Source organism: Trichosporon asahii (assembly GCF_000293215.1).
Source record: "Trichosporon asahii var. asahii CBS 2479 unplaced genomic scaffold scaffold00002, whole genome shotgun sequence".
NCBI classification, from domain to species: domain Eukaryota; kingdom Fungi; phylum Basidiomycota; class Tremellomycetes; order Trichosporonales; family Trichosporonaceae; genus Trichosporon; species Trichosporon asahii.
In genome coordinates this window covers 484,506-502,960 of record NW_014040922.1, presented here as the reverse complement: position 1 = coordinate 502,960, position 18,455 = coordinate 484,506, and the positions used below count along the sequence as shown (strand labels likewise).

The window sequence follows — 18,455 nt, the reverse complement described above, 5'->3', positions numbered from 1 at the left end:
AGGGGCGCGACAGAGGTGGTAAGGACAGACAAGTGGTGGAGAATGTGCGACGTAGCTAAGCTCGTGTGTGTTGACGGTTTCCAGCTCCCGGAACTCGTCAACAAAGCACACGCGCCGGAGCTAGCGGGATCAAATTATGCATCCGTGTCTAATTGGTCTGCTAATGCGAAATATAAATGCCGTAATGTGACTGCCTTTTGAATCAGGAATGCTGCAAGTAAATGCCGCAAGACACAAACAAACGACTGGCTGCCAGGTCACCGCCCTCACAGTCTACTGAGGTCGGGGGTTGATCTTATTCTCGATGCCGAGCATGCCGCAGAACGCTTCAGTTTGCGGGTTTGTGTACCATGCACTCGGCGAACCTCCCGGCTCTCCCTCTGGTGGAGCCGTAGGCCAGAACTGCTGCACTCGTCCGATGTCGATCGGTCCCTTCTCCCAGACCAAAGGAGGCACGGCCCCTTCGGCCAACTCCGCCTCTCCCAATTGGCCCGGAACAAGCAGACCCTCCTGTTCTATCCGCTGCAGTTCATCCGCGACCATTGCCTTTGCAACTTCTGGCTCTGGCAAAGGAGGCTGGAAAAAGTCGGTACTGAGGAAGGGTTGCAGTGCGCGGGTGATAGCCAACCACTGCGGGTCGAAAGTAAACTTTAGCTGACCTGGGACGACAGGCTCAGGTGTGGGGATATCAAGAAACTGTCACCAGTTAGCGAGCGAGGAACTGAGAACTCACTTGAATGAACTCCTTGCCCTTTCCACACTTGTCGAGAGCCAAGAACTTTGTCGTGTTGGGTATCGGATCGGCTGAAGCAACACCATTCGCGTCGACCGACAAGACAGCGGCTGGGGTGGCTACCGCCTCTGGGGGTGGAGCAGGCGGCTTGACGGGCTCGTCAAACTCCTCATCACTGATGGTGATCTCGTCCGGGTTCTCTGCTGACGCCACCTGAACTTCGGAAGCGACAGCGGTCTCAACCTCGTCCTCATCGTCTGAGATGGCAATCTCGTCGGGGTTGGCGACTGGAGCGGCGACGTCTACGATCAAAGTGGCAGCTGCAGCGTCCGCTGGATGTTCGTAAAGAGCAGCGAACTTGACGTGCAAGTGGGCAGCAAACCAGAGGGAGGGCTGCAAGTTCTTCAGGAGGTCGAGCAAAGGCGGCGAGCCGAGGGCGTCGCGGTTGACCTCGTCGCGGAAGAATGGTTTTCGCTGCAAAAGCTTTTGAGTGTTGCCGTGCTTTGCGATCGTGATAGGCCAGTCGTGCGACAGGAAGACGCAAGGGTTTTTCCGATCCAACTGCATCAGCCTGCCAACATCATACTTGCGGATGTGATACACGCTACGCAGCATCGAGTTGTTGTAGGGCACGCGCTCGAAATGGCCTATGAAGGTCAGTCCATCAGGTACACATCCTGACTCTCACCCTTCTCATAGTCGTGAGGCTTGAAGATCCCGCTGGCTCCCGATATCCGCAAGCCGTTAACCATGACGCTTCCCGCCGCTCCGAGGTAGTAAATGTTGGGAGCGAGCCATCCGCCGTGGTACAGCTCCCACATATAATTGCTCGCCTCGTGGTTGCCTCCGATCACGATAGTAAGCACCGGCGCCACTCGCTTCCCCGCGTAGTACTCGTGGAACGTTCCTAATTGCCTGAACTTGGCCGGCACGTTGAGAGACTCAAAGTCATGTCGCGATCGGAGAGCCTGGAAGTCTCCACAGAGGAGCAGGAGGTCAACCTTACGGCTCTTCGCTTGCTCAAATTGGGCGACAGAATCGTAGATCGCTGTAAGACTACCGTGGCAGCATCCTTGGATGGCTACCTGTTATGTCAGGATGGATGGAACCAGGGGGGGGGGTAGGTACTCACAAGCATGCTAGACAGTTGACTCGCTGAAGATGATGTGCCAATATCGAAAACATCTACGCGCCAGATGTGGAGGTCTGCTGGTGGAGGTCTGCTGTTTCACGTTACGTATTCAAGCGCCGAGGCTGGGCGCTGGCGACACGTCGAACCGGCTCTAAGGGAGCAGGGACAATGCAGAGAAGCAGAGGCATTTCTTAGCACGTACAGCAGGTTTTAGCTGGTGCTCGGGACGCGGCGGTGTTCGCACAGGGTGTTGAGCGGGTCGTGAACGCTTGGGTCCACTGTGCCGCAACTTGCTGGGAGGCAGGCTTATCTCGATCGCACTGCATGTCCAATACCTGAAATCATGTTCTAAACGTTCTTTCACGTACACCCCCGTTCTAGCCGTTCTGTCTGCCAGTCTCAATGCTTCGGCAGATCGTCTAGATTGTGCTCCGTGTTCGGAAGTCGGCGACTTGCGCTGTAGTTTCAAGCATACGCTGCTCGAATCTGAGTGGTTCGCTGTTGTTCGCAAGTGACGGAGATCTGAACAAGACGTCTGTGTGTCGATGCTCTGATAAGTAGGGCCAATCATATGCTGGCATTTTGTGGCGCGCATTCCATGTCGTGTCTGCTCCTTCCTCTTCTGGCGGCCTTCGTTTCTGTGGCCTGAGGTGCTCGCAGCAGTCAGATGTCATGGAACATGTGCTCGCTTGATCACCTGCGCTGTCCGTCCGCCCGTCCGCTTGCATCATGACATTACTAGGATGTAATGTCCTCGGTCAGCGAGGGTACGAGGGTAGGAACGGAGGCATGACGTTGAGGTGGATCGAGTTTCGCCGGGGTCTGCGGTCTGCGGCGCGGTTGGCAGCTGGGAGTTCTCGTGCGCGTGTGCGCACTGACGGCGGGGTAGCGTCATAACTACCCCGTCGGATCTCATGAGACCTCCCGATTGAATACCGAGGATAAGCTTGTTATAGGGGTACGACGAGGCATGCTGGAGGTCACGGGTATGTTCGTCGGACGCAAATAGACAGAATAACTTGCCCTGCTCACCGCACTGGCTACAACATCTGAAAGACGATGGACCAGCTGTGGTCGTCGGATTGTTGGAGATAGAGGAAGGGCGCCGCCGCGTTTGTAGGATGGCCGCATGGCGCGTCTGGCGGCCCCCATGCAAGGGGACCGCAGGCTGCCAGTCTAGGGTGTGATACGTACATGAACGAGGGGCGTAAGCGGAGACATAAGATCCGCTTGCTTCTGGCCCTAAGCAATTCCTGAGGGGCGTCGAGGGCTGAGGCTCCAGGGCTGAGAGATTGCAAAGACACGCCAGAGGGAGACAATGAACCAAGATTGGCAGGTCAAGGAACGGCTGCCCAGTCCAATCAGCAGCGTCGATTTCGGGCCTGGTCAGGCCTGGTCAGGTTCACTCAGGGCAGAAACTCAATCTCTTATAGGGCACCTCCTTTTCGATGCAAGCGATTGGCCGCGATTGGCCGAGGCCGCCGTCGACCAACAACACCACCGCTCGTTAAGGACCATTGACGTTAGGAGTGATGTGCAGGATGCAGCAGCCAACAGTCGCGCGTGCGACGACACGCTGCCTCGCTGGCCCCAGCTGCCCCAGGCGCTGGGCTGTGGCGGCTGGCAAAGACCCCAGAGCGCACGCACTCTCGCAACAGATTAGCAAACTCTAAGTGCCGTTCGACGCAGGGCTAATTGGGCTTGTTGGCCCGAGATTGGGCGAAATGACTTGAGCGAGCGAGCGAGCGAGCGAGCCATTACTGAGCCACTCAGCCGCTGAGCGAATGAACCAGGCCCGTCAGGCAGCCATCGGAGCCTTCGGTCCAGTTGGCCGGTTTCTCTCGGCTGTGCGCTTCGCCATTCCCGCTCCGTCCGACTCGGCACCTGGGTTCATCTTCAGTGGTCTAGCCAGCTGTAGACCTCCAACGTCTCCGAATCTTGTCCTCAGCTTCCGGTAAAGGGGCCGCGGGAAGCTTGTGATGCATGGCAGCTGTGATGAAGCACTGATACGTTTGAAACGAAAAGCGTCAATGATGCAGCGTTCACACTCAGGCGCGTACGGATGAACAGAGGACTGCTTATCGGAGAGTAACCGGACTATCCTCGCTTGCCCTTACTGCGGCATTACAATCCCATCCGCACGTATTCGTATCATTTCGTTGAGACGAAGTAGTCGTTTGAACATCACTGTCCAACAATCAGGCGAGCACTGTACTGCACCCCGTCGTACGCCGCACGCCAAATCGCCAACGCACCGAATTCGCCCACCCACCCTGCCGCCTGACGATATCACCCTCACCCTTTCCTCTCTCGATATTCTATCTGAAGCAACCACTTAACCTACACTTTGACCCCCGCCTTCCTGTTCCGTTCGCTCCTGCCCCTTCCGCCGCGAACGCCAGACTCCGCACCGCAGTCCGCTTGGCGTTCATCTGTCCGTCGACTGCACGCACGATCAAACGACCGACAACCACCGACGTCAGCGACTGTAATCTCACCACCTGCTTGGATATTCAATTCCTACTTCTATTGCTCGATTCCAATATTCCTGAGCTTTGACACTTGACTCCACTTGGTGGTACCCCGCAGGCTAGGTCAACATCATACCCCACTTTTGGGACCTTGGCCTTCCTTCCTTCTCTCATCCATCCACTCGTGTCTGTAACCTCGATTCCGTCACACGCACATAACACGTCCAACACCGCGACTTCGTGCGTCCGTATCCGACAGTCGAGACACCGACAATCCCCTCCCCACCGACCGCCGACCCCTTATCGTCTCTTCATACGCGTGCATCCCCTTAATCATCAGCACACACGCGCGCCGCGCCCCCTTCGGCTCCACCATCCATCCACCTCCTTCCCCTCCGTCTTATGGCTGTGAAGGTGAGTACTAAACCGATAACCTGTTCCACATCCACTTCATCCCGACCCGTAAGCAAGCATGGAACCTCGTCGCGACCTTTAGACCACCTGCTATTTTCGCTTAGCGGTGACAGCCACGGCTAGACCGTCGAATCCACGCCGGGGCATTTCGGGCACCAGCACGTCGTGTGAACCCTCGCCGCCGACGTTAGCCAACATATCTCATGCCGGCGCTCTCGTCGCCACCCACTCTTGTGACGGTCACTGCCCAATCTTTCACCCACATTCATATCTTGCTTCAGTGCGCATGAGTGCTGACGTTTATCAGCCTGCGAGCACTTCGACTTCCGCGACCAACATGCCCCCCCAATCGCAGCCGACTTCGACGGGCCCCTCCTCCGTCGCCACTTCCGTTCTCACTGAGGATGAGGAAGACCTTGAAGACTATCGCCCTGGTGGATATCCTTCTATCAACATTGGAGATGAGTTCAACAATGGGCGTTATCTGATCGTCCGTAAACTCGGCTGGGGTCACTTCTCCACCGTTTGGCTTGCGAGAGATAACATGTGAGTCCCTTTCTCTGTACCATACCTCCTTAGATATCGGCTACAAGTAGCTGACAAATATCAGGACCAAGCGTCACGTTGCCTTGAAGGTCGTCAAGTCCGATGGCCATTATACGGAAACTGCATTGGACGAGATTCAACTCCTCCAGCGAGTAACCAATTCGTCAGAGTCCCACCCGGGTCGTTCTCATGTCGTCGGTCTGGTCGATGATTTCCGTCACATGGGCCCCAACGGATCTCACGTGTGCATGGTGTTCGAGGTGTTGGGAGAAAACCTGCTTGGTCTTATCAAGCGGTATCAGCACCGTGGTGTGCCGACGCATATCGTTCGACAGATCGCGAAGCAGATCCTCCTTGGTCTCGACTATCTGCATACGGAGTGTCGCATCATCCACACCGACTTGAAGCCGGAGAATGTGCTGATCTGTATCGAGGACGTGGAATCCGTTGTTCAGGCCGAGCTGGCCTCCTGCCCCGCCGCTGTTCCCACGAAACTCGTCGGCGTACCGCCCAGTCAAGGGCGAATGGGCAACCAGACGCCACGCAAGGAAAGCATGTTCATCGTTGGATCCCAGCCGTTGCCTTCCCCGAGTTCAAGCTATTCTAGTAGCCCCATGCTTGACAAGTATGGGTTTGGAATGAGCAAGATCTCTGGTGCTGCTGTCGGTGGCAAAAGCGCACCCGCCTGCAACCCGTCGCAGGCGACTGCGGACTCAGTCGGTGACGGTATCGGCAAGGTCAAGCTGGAAGCTGGCGAGAGCGAGCTCACATGGGAGAAGAAAAAGCCTGCACCTGTCAACGCCAAGCCGCACGGACCATCGCTGCTGTCACAGCAGATCAACCAGCCGCCACCCGCGGAGCAGACCTCGACGCCTTCTACCAACAGTTCGGGGGCGAGTGGCCCTGTTAATGCCAGTGCCTCGAACACCGGCACCCCTGCACAGACTGTTATCTCGACGCCTTCGGTAACGCCCGATCCGGCCCAAGAGGACAAAATTGCCACCTCAGTCCAGTCCTCGGGCTCACACTCTGACCCCTCCCCTTCGGCCGCAGCCGCTGCGCCCAAGGCCGTTCCAGAGGCCCAGAAATCTGGGTCTGCGACACGGACCGAAACCGGCACATCCGGAGCCGGCCACCTCAACAACCTCCAAGATTTCGAGGCGCATGAGAACCACGACAACCACCTGCCGGCGCCGACTGCTGGTGACCCCACGACTCTTCCCCCGCCGTTCCCTTATGACCCTGTCAGCCTGGAGAGAATAACGGTCAAGATTGCCGACTTGGGCAACGCCTGCTGGGTCGACCATCACTTTACCAACGACATCCAGACTCGCCAGTACCGTGCCCCGGAGATCATTTTGGGAACACGATGGGGACCGAGTGTGGATATCTGGAGCGCGGCGTGCTTAGTGAGTTTGGCTCTCATACTTGCACGTGCAGTAACTGACCGTCTTAGATCTTCGAGCTGCTCACGGGTGACTACCTTTTCGACCCGCAGCCGGGAAGCAAGTACGACAAGGATGACGACCATCTTGCACAGATTATCGAGCTGCTCGGAGAGATGCCCAAGTCCTTGGCGCTGTCCGGAAAATACTCGCACGACATGTTCAACCGCCGCGGCGAGCTGCGGCACATCCAGAGACTACGATTCTGGCCGCTACTCTCGGTCCTGAAGGAGAAGTACCTGATGGAGGCCGAGGAGGCGGAGCTGCTGTCATCGTTCTTACTACCGATGCTGCACTACTACCCGGACTCGCGTGCGACTGCCGCAGAGCTCGTCAACCACAAGTGGCTCGACGGCGTTGTCGTCGAGGGCGAGTTTGAGATGGCTCGGCGCAACCAGCAGCAGCAGATGGAGCGGGAACAGAAGAGCGATAGCAAGGACAAGTCCGATGGAGCGGCAGCTCTCGAAGAGGTCCTCAAGCTCGGCCCGCCAGTCGCTGGTATGGTCGGCATGGGCCGGATCTAAGCGATCTAGCATCCGACACCTCACACGACCCATCACGCGACACAAAGCACAAGCCTTTCCGCATCGCTGTCAGGCTTTCTGGTCGAGGCCCGCCAAGGGTATCCGACCATGACAACAAGAAGGGACCGACGCCTCGCCACACTGGCGACGTTCGCAATGCCCACAATAATCAAGTCATTCCATCAATCCACCAAGCAACACTTTCCCCACATCCACAGCCCATCTCATCCCAGTCTCGCGACACGTATATTTTTAGGACATATACCCCCCACCCAAGTTTTTTCTTCTTTTCCTCCTCCTCTTTCTCTCGTACTCGTATGATTGGGCCGTGTGTAACGGTTTAGTATTAGAGCCAGCTGGTATTGACGTGATGCAAGGCATTAAATTCAACGAGTTAGTCACTTCCGCTCACTTGCGCTCGACGTGTTTCTGATTCCAGCGGATCCGACCACGCGCCGCCGGTGCCTCGCTGACCCAGCTGACCAAAGAACCGACACAGGTACCTTGCCTCTTGGCTTCCCCTCGCTCCGGCCGCTCTTCGGTTCGGAGCCAGCCATCACGATCAGTCACGATCTGAACTTCATACATGCCTCTTCATTTCTATTATCTACGGGTGTCACTCGTGCTGCGATCGCAGCCAGGAACAGCTAACCGGCGCCAAAGTGTCTTGAGCCATCTGCACCATATGAACCAGGTGCGCCATGATGCGCCCATACCTCACTTCTTGACGCCCCAGACACGATAGAGGAGGAGGCGGGCGAGCTCCTCCTCGCCCGGCGTGTTCGAGATCATGAACGGGAGGTGCTTCTTGGTTTTGTCCTGGATCGCGTCCTTGCCCTTGGCCTCGACCTTCTTCTCGTCCGCCGTCGATAGCTCCTGCAGCGCCTTGTTCTCTGTGCGGATCTCGGTGCCCTCGCCCGTCCCTCGCCGGTCGACGACGCACATGCCGCGCGTGCGCTCGCCGTTGCGCTCAATCGTGAACTCGCGCGGCGTCACGGCCCATCCTGGGGCTAGGTCGCCGTTCGGCCATCCCGCGTTCTCGACGGCGTACCACATCGAGAGGGGGTCGTGCATCTCCATCGCGTCGGGATTGCCGAACTGTGCCTGCAGGCCGCGCACGCGCGTCAGGAAGGCAGTCGTGAATGCCTTCAGACGCTCGTCCTTGGGGTCCGCGTCGGGGAAGAGGAGAGAGGGGAAGGGCACACTGTGCGGCGTCGTGATGTCTAGCGGAGCGAAGGTGAGGCGGAACTCGCCACGCTTCACGGCCTCGAGCACCAGGTCGAAGGCATACGGGTCCGCGAACGAGTTGAACTCAGCCACTGGGGAGGTGTTCCCCGGCACATCCAGCGCGCCGCCCATCCACACCACCTCCTTCACGCGGTTGAACACATCCTTGTTCTGGCGGTACGCCCATGCCACATTCGTCACTGTTGTCAGCTTAGACAGCCTCAGTTAGCTACGCACAAGGTCCGATGGCGACGATCGTCACGCTGTGTTCCGGCTCCTTCTCCAGCAGGTCCAGAATGGCTTCGTAAGCCTTCGTGTCCGACTGGCGCACGAGATCGCTCTCGAAGCCTTCGGGCGGCGAGAACTGCGGCGCAGTCTGCGTGATGTTCGACAGTCCGTCCTTGCCGTGCTGTCCGTCAGCTAAACGCTACTACCATACGCAGCTCACGAAGTACGTCGCAACGTGTGTCTCGCCACCAATAGGTCCGTCCTCGCCGACGGCGACGAGAGGCCTGTGCGCCGTGTTGAAACGCTCCCGCGCAGCTGGGCTCGCAGCCAGCTCGAGCGAGAGGTTATAGTACATCTTGATCAGGTTCGCGTATGTGTGCGTAGCTTGCGCATTACCTGCCCGTCAGCTCTTGCAGTTCACAAGGTGAGCTCACCGAAGACAGAGCAGATCAGCTCGACCTGCACGTTTGGCTGGGGTTAGTCACCCTGTGTTACAGGCGGCGTCCCGCGGTCCCGTGGTATTTGCCGCTGGACAAGCAACACGCACCGATGCAAGTGCGAAGAGAATCGCCAAAACGTCGTCCACCCCGGGGCTGAGGTCAGCTATCAAGCGCTAACTAGCTGGCAATGGAAGGACGGAAGAGCCTTCCTCCGTCTTCCTCGCCATTGTGGAACCACTCACTCAGTGTCAATAACAATCTTAGCTGGCGCCATGGCGAAAGGGGGGGCGCAGAGGCGGGGGTGCTGTGTACGCTGTGTGTATATGTAGAAGAGCGGCCCAGCTGGCGGTCTGGAATTGGACGACAGAAGTGTGTTGAGTGGCCGAACGTGGTCGAGTGTAGAATGTGCTGAGCCAGTCGAAAACAGAGACCGGCGAGTATGCGGACGATAAAGGCGCTGAGGCACGTCCGGGCGACGTGCATCGGAGTGTCTCAGCTCGGGGCGCACCCTCCGCAGATAGACTCCACTATCGCGTGTCGTCCTGCACCCGCGTCAGCCGCGGGAAAACCTCGGATGTGCGGCATCCTACCAGCGCACCCCGCCCAGATAACGCGAACATGCGAGCAGCAGCCGTCGGGACTGGCACCTTCGTCTGTCGTCTTACTCCCTTCACATTCACCTGAAGCGAATGTCGTCCTGCATTCCTCACCAACAGCACTGCATAGACCATCCTCGCCGGCGCAAGTCGTCAGCATCTTCCCTCTCGGCAGCATGCTACTGTACCCTTTATACATGACTCACCGCTGTGATATTTGCGGCCCATTTCTACTGAGACAATAACAGCGTGCGACAGCAACATGCAGCGGCGTGAGATAAGCGCGGCCCTCGACAAGGTCAAGCCCCTACGCTTCGGTGAGAACAAGACGCTCGTGGTCATTGGCGGTACGTCCGGCATTGGAGCTGCAACGGCACGCAAGTTCGCCCTTCGGGGACTGGCTACCCGAATCATCATCGTGGGGAGGGACGCACAGCGCGGACACGACGTCGCCCAGATATGCTCCTGTTACGCTCCAAAAGGTTCCGAGCCAGCAGTGAGCTTCATACAGAAGGACGTCTCGTAAGTTTCTTCGTCACTGCGGAACTGACTCTCAGGACCCGAGAGCAGATGAGAGCCTGCGCGGCGGACATCTTGACCTGCCTTGACGACGCGAAGATCGATTACCTCGTGCGTTCTCATCAATAGCGGGCTGATGCTAGGTCATGTGCCAGAACGGTCCGAGGCGGGGGAGTGTTATTCTGAACGAGGACGGGTTAGTTGTCTGGATACACCAGGGGAACTGACAACCAGGGATTGCACCGGCTTCGCCGTCCAGGTCATATCCCGTTTCGTCATCTCGCACCTGCTTGTGAGCGCGAACGCCATGGCCCCCGACGGCGTGATCATCAGTGTCGGCAACCCAGGCTGGACGATGGACGACCTTTCGGCCAACGACTTTTCATTAGCGCTGTGGGAGAAGACAGCGTGGACACGCATGTCCGTGTTCGCGGCGCAGATGTTGCGTGACTCAAGCGTCATGGATGCCTGCACCCTCGAGCAGAACGGTCGCTATCACCAGCGGGTCTTCCACCTCAATCCGGGGCTCGTGGCCAGCGAGACGTTTCTGTACGGGCAGCTGCCGTTCCCAATTGGTATAGCAAGGCGCATCGCGATTATGGCGCCGGCGGCGGTCGAACCTGACGACTATGCTGACGTGCCGGTCTTCGTGAGTACCCCTCTGGGCACAGCTGCTCTAGTCAAGTCCAAAGCTGACGTCAGGTCGCTATGTTCCCCGAGGAAGCGGAGCGCATTGGTCAAGGCAGACTTCTGGACAAGAATTTCGCGCATGTCGACCCGGGGAAGTGGGCCCAGGATGAGATGCATCGTGCGGAGGTGTGGGAGTTCATGGAGAGGGCAGCGGGCGGTGAGCCGTCGATAGCACTGTAACGAAACGGCGTCAGACAGACATCGGTGATAGCGTGGGCGCTATCCCTGCTTCAGATGACTGGAGACTATGCCCGTGACTCCCCGTATCGAAGGATAACAGGATATGCACGTAAGGTTGCCGTCTGCACGAGCAGAGCCTTCAGAGCTGGTCGACAGGTGCCGCGGATAAATTCCGGATGTTTCATCTGCCCAGACTTTCAAGCTGAACACCTCCACTTCACCTCTCCTCCACTTTCAGCGCTCGACAACAACCCATCCTCGACATGAGCACGCTAACTACGGTGCTTGACAACACCGCCGTTCCGGTATCGCCATTGGTGATTGTTCTGGACAGCCTCAGTGCGCCTGCGCGGCCGCTGGTCTCCGAGCTCCTGGCGCGGGGCAAGCGACGGTGAGTTGCAGCTTCTGGGCCCGAACTGACATCCAGAGGACAACCGTCCGTTGTTGTCGCCGTGCTCCGGCCGCCAAGCGCCTATCCCAATGCCGATGTTGTTGTTGATTTGAATGCTGCCCCCGGATATGGAGAGACCCCAGAACTTGGAGCAAGGATACGTGATCTCTGTGAGCTCGTGGCATACTCCTTGAAGCTGACAGCAGGCTCCAAGCTGCCCCCGAAAGCGCAGATCTACATCGACGCCGTCGACATCCTAGCCGAGGATCACACACCATACGCCGTCCTTCGTTCTCTCCGCTCCATCCTTGCTGCTGTCAACGCCTCAAAGCCGGGACGCCTTATTCTCTCCCTGCCGCGTGACTCGCGCTTCCTCCCCCTTGTTACTCCCGCCTCGCTCTCGCCCGGCCTAATCCTTATCACACCCCACAACCCCCGCGCGGTCGAGGCCATGGCCCAGCGGCTACTTCTGACACCCGAGGATCCGCGCTTCTTCTCCCTCCTCGACCGTTTCTCAGGCGACACCCTCGCTCTCGCCGGCTCGGGACTCGAAGTGGGCGAACCTTCCTCGTACGCTGTGCAGATCCTGATCCGCAAGGCTACGGGCGGAGCTAAGGCCATTGTGCGCGCTGTCGAGGGATACACGGCGGGCAAGCCCATGCCGCTGGAGCAGGTGGCGAGCTTCAAGCTCCTGGCTGAGGAGAAGCGGACGACGACACACGCCGATTTGAACTTGCCCTTCAATCTGTCTCTGACGGATCGGCAGAAGAGCGAGCGCGGCGCCGTGCCCCTCCCGTATGCGCATGAGGGAGAGGGCGCGGACTTGGGCATGGGCATGGACTGGTCCGACGACGAGGAGGACGACGAGATCTAGTCGCACTCCAGACTGCGCTGCACGACGGCACACCGCCATGCTCGTACGGTGCGAGTGGGCGGCAAGCGCCGTCAGAACGCAGCCGAAGGTGACCGAGGCTCACTGTTGTGTTCTCTAGGTCCGGCCGTGACTTCTTCGGGCGTCAATGTCGGGTGCTGAGCAAAAGAGCGAGGGGACGTGGGCGCGTAAGCGCGTCCAGGTACGCCCGACATGGGAATGGGAATGGGAAGCTTTGGGAGGAACAAGGAACAGCAGCGCCGTTAGTCTCCGTAGCCCCCGTAGACTCCGTAGACTTTTGAGGGCATCCGCGGACTGGAGGGTGTTGTGGAACATCATGTAAACATAGCCAGCTACGAGTGTAGAGTGAGCAGTGGTCATGTCACAGATGCAGGCCAGCGCTTAGCTCCTGGCAATTTGTGGCTCGTCGGCGGATTGGATCTCAGCTTTGTCTTCGGCACGGCAGATTCACAGCTTGGCAGTCAGATATCGGTGAAATACGCCTGATGGCCGGCTGGAGAGATTTCGAAGGGGTCGGAGAATCACTCAGGACCCGTCAGATCCGTAACCGCAGAGTGCCACTTGGAACATTGCATCCGACTGGTTATCGATGCTGCTGCTGCTCGGGCAGTCGCAGCCCAGACCAGAGAGGGTTCCAGGTCTTCCGGGTCGGATGCAGTGGCTGTGGCTGGGGCAAGATCGGAGTGGGCCAAGGGCTGACTGGCGCCTCTCAGCTGAAGAGGGTGAGGGTGGTGGCCACCAACGTCATCGCGATTCACCTCTGCCGCATGTACGAGCTCCGTCTGCTCCGCATACTCCGCACTCACTGCGATCCATCAGTGGACCCCGGTGATCCCGTCATACCTTCCTTCCCCGCGCGTCCGCAGCATGAAGCGTGCCCAAAGCGTGCCATGCCCACCCATCTCGATTAGCGCATTTGGCAGGTCAGCAAGGGCGAGCGCCCTGATCATCGCTCGAAATCTAATGCTCCAAGCTCCCAACTTGCTAAGCGTGACTGCTGAGCTGTGGAGCTGGGTGGCCAAAGGAGGGGCAGGATTGCGGGAATTCCCTTGTGCACTCCAGGCGGACGGAATAAGGTGCATTCAATCCGCACTTCAGTACAGGCCCGGAGGGCTAACGAGGGCCTCATGAGGGCAGCATAACGGCAAGGCACGGCTGGCACAGACATCAGTCAGCAGCACCTGAAATGGTACTGTGGCCTCGAGGCGATCAGAGGGGGTGGGCAAATGTAATGTCTGGACATGGAACAAGGCCAGAAGCCAGAGAGCGCAGGCTGGCCTCGAATGTGAACAGCTCCTAGAAGGCGAATTCAGTCATTAATCCACTGCTGAATCGCAACACAACACTGCTTCGTTGTCGTCGTCAGCCATGTGCGAGCACTAGCCAGCCTGGCAAGGAAAAGTCACCGAGACGACTGGAGCGCTGAGACGCTGAGCGAGATCGTCCCAGATCGCGCACCATTGGCCTGCTTTCTACTCTGTCCATCAGGAAGACTGCAAAGGCCTCAAAAGACGAGCCGATCTCGAAAGAGGGTAGCACCACTTGCTGGGCGCCAGGGATGATGCAGGCACCCACCCACATCTCTTTGCCCGAATTAGCAGACGACCCTCCGTGCCCTTCGCTCCCTGTGGGCTGCGATGTGGGCTTCGGTCGAGCGTCCTGGGCATCCGTTTTCCACTGCGTTGGACCAGTCATGCACCTGTTTGCGGCTGGCGTTGCTCGGTGGGCTTGGAGATCCCTTTTCCGACTCCTGGCGGACGTGCAGCTGACGGTAAGGGGGATCTGGTGAGGGAGGGACGGAAGGAAGGTATGCGTACCCAGACAGACCGGCATGCTTCTTACCTCATCCAGGCTCGGGCGAGGCTTTGGGCAGGCTCTGGACGGGTTAAGCTACTGCGTTTGAGACAGCTGCATGCTCCACTGCCACCTGCCCTTAACGCAACTGCGAAGCCTGCGAAGAAACGGCAGGCTGCGATGACGGGGTCTTTCTATTTTGCCTCTGAACGGTTGAACGGCGTGTCTTACATTGTATCTTGCTTACCAGATCCCAACGGTGACTCCCAGCAAGTACTCACCAAAGAGCCACTGCGTACACGTGCCCTGCCCAGCTGTCTGCATTCGGGCGGACATTCTTGCAGCCTCGCTTGGGCGACAGCGAGATGGCGTTGCGAGGCGTTGAGGGTGCAGCATTCTGCGGGCATCTGAATGCATCTGTAGTTCGTCGCGGGGGTTGCAGAAGAGGAAATGGAATACCGATGCTTTAGGACCGTTTAGCTCGAGCCAATTAGGCTTAACTAATCTCAGGACAACGCTGTCCAGGGTCTCCCTGGTCAGGGAACAGGTACGCACGCGGCCCTGTGTAGCCCTGGTTGGAAAAGCACGCCGGCGGCGGAGAAGCGGCAGCATGCTCGAGGCTGTGGAAGGGACTGGGCTGCATACGCCTGCTCCTCTTCCGGTCGGACAAGACGATGATGTCGTGCATTAGCTCACACCATACCCCCCACGCGCACAATGGGCAAACACCCACTGAACTGCGGGTGATGAGCCAAGCGCACTCAAGGTTACAGAATGCACAGAATGGGTGTGTGAGGGCAATGGAACAGGGTGTACACACAAGGAGAGGGTGCGCACAGGCTAGGGGCACACGAAGGAGGCGCTCTGGCGTGCAGGGCGTGCATGTGCAGGGTGAGTCAGTCGCACAGGAGAGTTGTCGGTGGCGGCGAAAGCAGCCAGTCGGGGCTCGAGAAGTCGCGCAGACGGCGCTCAGCACTGGTCGCTGTGACTGGTTCCTTGCCCTTGACCCTGGGTCGACCACACGCTGGAAACTACGGACGCAGCGAACGCTGAGGTTGTCAGTCCGGCCAGCCCCGCCGCCCGTTTAGGTGAGTGGAGGTGAGGTGAGCTGGGTGGTGGTGGATCGGTGGATCGGTGGAGGGGAGTGACGGGGGGGTGCTGGCGGCGTGCCCGTGCTTTGGAGGCTGCCGCGGTGCCGGTGGCTCATGGCTCTTGGGCGAGTCCCGAGTCGCACCCACCAATCGATTCATGCAGTCATGCTAGTCCGAGTGCGCCAGTCAGCCTTAGGATCCGAGACGAGCCACCCCCCAGTCGGTCCAGTCCCCGTCCCCCGTCCCCCCCGTAACCCCCGTCCCTCCGTGCAGCACCAATATACCGCTACCACCGCTCACCACACGCACGCTCCGTTTACCACACTTGGCCCAGTCCCAATAGTCCCTGGCCCTGCCTCCTGCCGCCCCTGCCTTCCTCCATCCTACCATTCATTTCCATCCATTCACTACTCTCCTCCATCCCACTCTCTCCTTCCTCCGTCTTCCTTCTCATCCTTGTAACATAACATACGTCGGCACTCCACCAAGCGACACCGCCGCAACAGTCTCCTGTTCACCATCGCATCCAGCGCGCGCGACCCATCAACAACACACACATACGCAAACTCCTTAGCAATCAAAACGACCCCTCGCCGCCGCCGCTAACCCTGCGTCAAGGCCCGGTCACAAAAGTCGGGTGATCCACACACAAACCCGCCCAACACCACCTACACCAGTCCCACAACACACAGCACGCTGCTCCCACATCCTCGACAGCGCGCACCCTCCCTTTCTTCTCCATCCCAACCCCCTCCGCCCTCACCACCATGTCTCCGAGCGCAGCCCAAGCTGCTCCAACCCCCCAACCGATCTCCGCACAGCCGAATCCGTCCCGGCCAGTGCGGAAGATGTCGACCTCCCAGCACCCTCTCCGGCTCCCCAGCTACTCACGCGGTGGCGCGTCGCCCATGAGCTTTGGCGCGGCCATGTCGGGTGTCAGCTTCACGAACGGAGGAGGCGGCTTCTCGTACGGAAAGAACGCTGGAGATGTTCCCGGTTCCTACGGTGCTAGGTTCTACGGCGAGGGAAGGTGAGTGACCGCGCACCCATGCTACAAACATGGGACTTGCGCACACCTGGGTGTCCCGTGAGGGCGCCTGTGCATCTGTTTGCCGCTCGTCCCGGAACCGTGACTGATAGCCCCCACAGTGACGCGACTCAAATCCCGTTCTCAACTTCCGTTAGCATGGATTTCGGATCATTCGCCGCCTCCGGCTCTGCCTTTGGTCTCGGCGGCTCCTCGTACCGGGGCCGCTCCTACGCGGCGGCTGTTGCCGGCCGGGACTACAGCACGGCCAACCTCTCGACGTCGCTTGCGTCCCTGTCCGGATTAGGCTCTATGGGCCGTTCCTACTCAAGAGGCCAGATTCACGACATGATGGCCATGCGCTCGGACGCCGAGCTCACCAAGGAGTACGAATGTTGTGGCATCAAGCACAGCGGATTGCACGCTCTCCTTGAGCATGTCGAGGATCAGCACCCCTATGGTGTCGAGAACCAAAATACCAGCAGCGCTAATAACTCTGCTCAAAACGCCATTGATCTCGGATTCTCTCCGATGATGGCCATGGACCTCGAGCTCGAGCCCGACACGGACGCCGCTGCGCCCTCGGGAACGAACTCGACGAGGTCGACGACTTCCCCCTGCCCCGTTCCCAATTACCCCCTGACTCCCACGACCACTAACACGAACGGCACTACTGCTGTTCGCCCCGACGCTCTCACTGCTCAGAAGGGCAAGGGCTTCGCCCTGTCGTTCTCTGACATGCTCAAATCGCCACCCACCGAGAACGAGGTCAACCTGCCTACTCTCATGCCCTCGACGACTTCCTCCTCGCCCGACAACCTCCCGACTCCCACGGCTTCTGCGAACCCGTCTCCGCCCTTCCATGCCCCTCCCAAGATCACTGCTGCCTCGCGCAGCGCCTTCCTGAGCGAGCCTCAGAGGACGGGCAACCAGCGCCTGGAGCGCGCCTTCAACGAGGTTGTCTCGGGGAACAAGCCCGGAGCTCCCGAGGACACTACCCAGCCTCCTGGACCCACCGCCGTTGCTCCTGGTGTGCTGTTCACTGCCGCTGCGGCTATGGGTATCCCGCCTGCCCCGCCGCTTGGCCGCCAGAACGGTCGCGACGGGACCATCAACCCTGCCGCCACCACTACCGCGGCACCTGCTCCCGCCGGCGGGGACGACAAGAAGGACGCGAACGGAAAGGACGCCAATGCCGCTGGCGGTGACCGCCCCAAGCCCGCTGAGCCTCACCTTCCGCCGCCGAGTCTGTTCACGACCCACAAGGCGTGGCGATGCCCGAACCCTGGCTGCAACAAGGCCTACAAGCAGTCCAACGGTCTCAAGTACCACTTGCAGAAGGGGTGAGTCAAAGCTGCTAGTCGCTCGTACTCTAGCTAACATTTACAGTCAGTGCGACTTTGCTATCCACGACGCGATCGACCACGGTCTCACGCTCGAGGAGGCCGAGGAGCGTTCGCGCCCGTACGTGTGCGCCGTCGGTGCCGGTTGCACGAAGCGTTACCGCCAGATGAACGGCCTCAAGTACCACTACCTGAACTCTGGCGAGCACGGACAGTACGGTCTGCGCATGCTTCAGAACGGTACCCACCCGCATCCCCCGTCGCTGCCGCCGCCGCCGAAGCGTGACCGCCCCAACCAGAATGCGCGCCAGCACGCCGCCCCGTACAATGTTCCCAATCACCGCGCGACGGCTGCCACGACCACTACCGCCGCCACGAACGCTGCCGCGACCGGACCGAGGATGGGCACCTGGCCCACGAAGCCGGCGCAGCCGACAGCTGGTGGTGTGCAGCGCACCGCTGCCACTGCCCAGCCGCAGAACGCTGCTGCTACTCCCGCCGCCGCCGCCCGACCGGCCGCTGCGCCCAAAATGGCGCCGGTGCAGCGCGGCCGCGACGCTGTCCTTTTCGCCAACACGGAACCTCTCGACGTGTAGAGTGCGTTGATCTAAGAACGTGACAGTGTACGCTACGAGGCACGACGACAATCAAGTGTAGCAACAGACAACGGCATATCAGCAACTCGGACATTTCAACGGGCATTTTCATCACAGTCATGGGCTTTCCAAAATCATGGTCTTTAATCACATCCCACCACCCTCCTCACCCTCTT

General features: G+C 59.1%; 5 protein-coding genes across 5 annotated transcripts; 3 read left to right on the top strand and 2 right to left on the bottom strand.

Moving 5' to 3' along the window:
• Nucleotides 1–273: 273 nt before the first annotated feature.
• A1Q1_08075 (RNA lariat debranching enzyme) lies at nt 274–1,871 on the bottom strand (the record flags this gene model as incomplete). The annotated part of the gene is made up of 4 exons (XM_014328846.1): nt 274–696; nt 734–1,380; nt 1,422–1,818; nt 1,866–1,871. The coding sequence occupies 4 exons, from the start codon at nt 1,869–1,871 to the stop codon at nt 274–276; spliced, it is 1,473 nt and encodes a 490-aa protein (XP_014184321.1).
• Nucleotides 1,872–5,087: 3,216 nt separating this feature from the next.
• On the top strand, nt 5,088–7,265 carry A1Q1_08074 (serine/threonine-protein kinase; the record flags this gene model as incomplete). Its single annotated transcript, XM_014328845.1, has 3 exons — nt 5,088–5,296; nt 5,361–6,705; nt 6,753–7,265. The coding sequence occupies 3 exons, from the start codon at nt 5,088–5,090 to the stop codon at nt 7,263–7,265; spliced, it is 2,067 nt and encodes a 688-aa protein (XP_014184320.1).
• Nucleotides 7,266–7,982: 717 nt separating this feature from the next.
• On the bottom strand, nt 7,983–9,075 carry A1Q1_08073 (uncharacterized protein; the record flags this gene model as incomplete). The annotated part of the gene is made up of 3 exons (XM_014328844.1): nt 7,983–8,692; nt 8,730–8,892; nt 8,941–9,075. The coding sequence occupies 3 exons, from the start codon at nt 9,073–9,075 to the stop codon at nt 7,983–7,985; spliced, it is 1,008 nt and encodes a 335-aa protein (XP_014184319.1).
• A 943-nt stretch (nt 9,076–10,018) lies between these two features.
• A1Q1_08072 (uncharacterized protein) lies at nt 10,019–12,410 on the top strand (the record flags this gene model as incomplete). The annotated part of the gene is made up of 4 exons (XM_014328843.1): nt 10,019–10,278; nt 10,477–10,924; nt 10,978–11,122; nt 11,548–12,410. The coding sequence occupies 4 exons, from the start codon at nt 10,019–10,021 to the stop codon at nt 12,408–12,410; spliced, it is 1,716 nt and encodes a 571-aa protein (XP_014184318.1).
• Nucleotides 12,411–16,080: 3,670 nt separating this feature from the next.
• A1Q1_08071 (uncharacterized protein) lies at nt 16,081–18,279 on the top strand (the record flags this gene model as incomplete). The annotated part of the gene is made up of 3 exons (XM_014328842.1): nt 16,081–16,343; nt 16,463–17,683; nt 17,730–18,279. The coding sequence occupies 3 exons, from the start codon at nt 16,081–16,083 to the stop codon at nt 18,277–18,279; spliced, it is 2,034 nt and encodes a 677-aa protein (XP_014184317.1).
• Nucleotides 18,280–18,455: the final 176 nt, after the last annotated feature.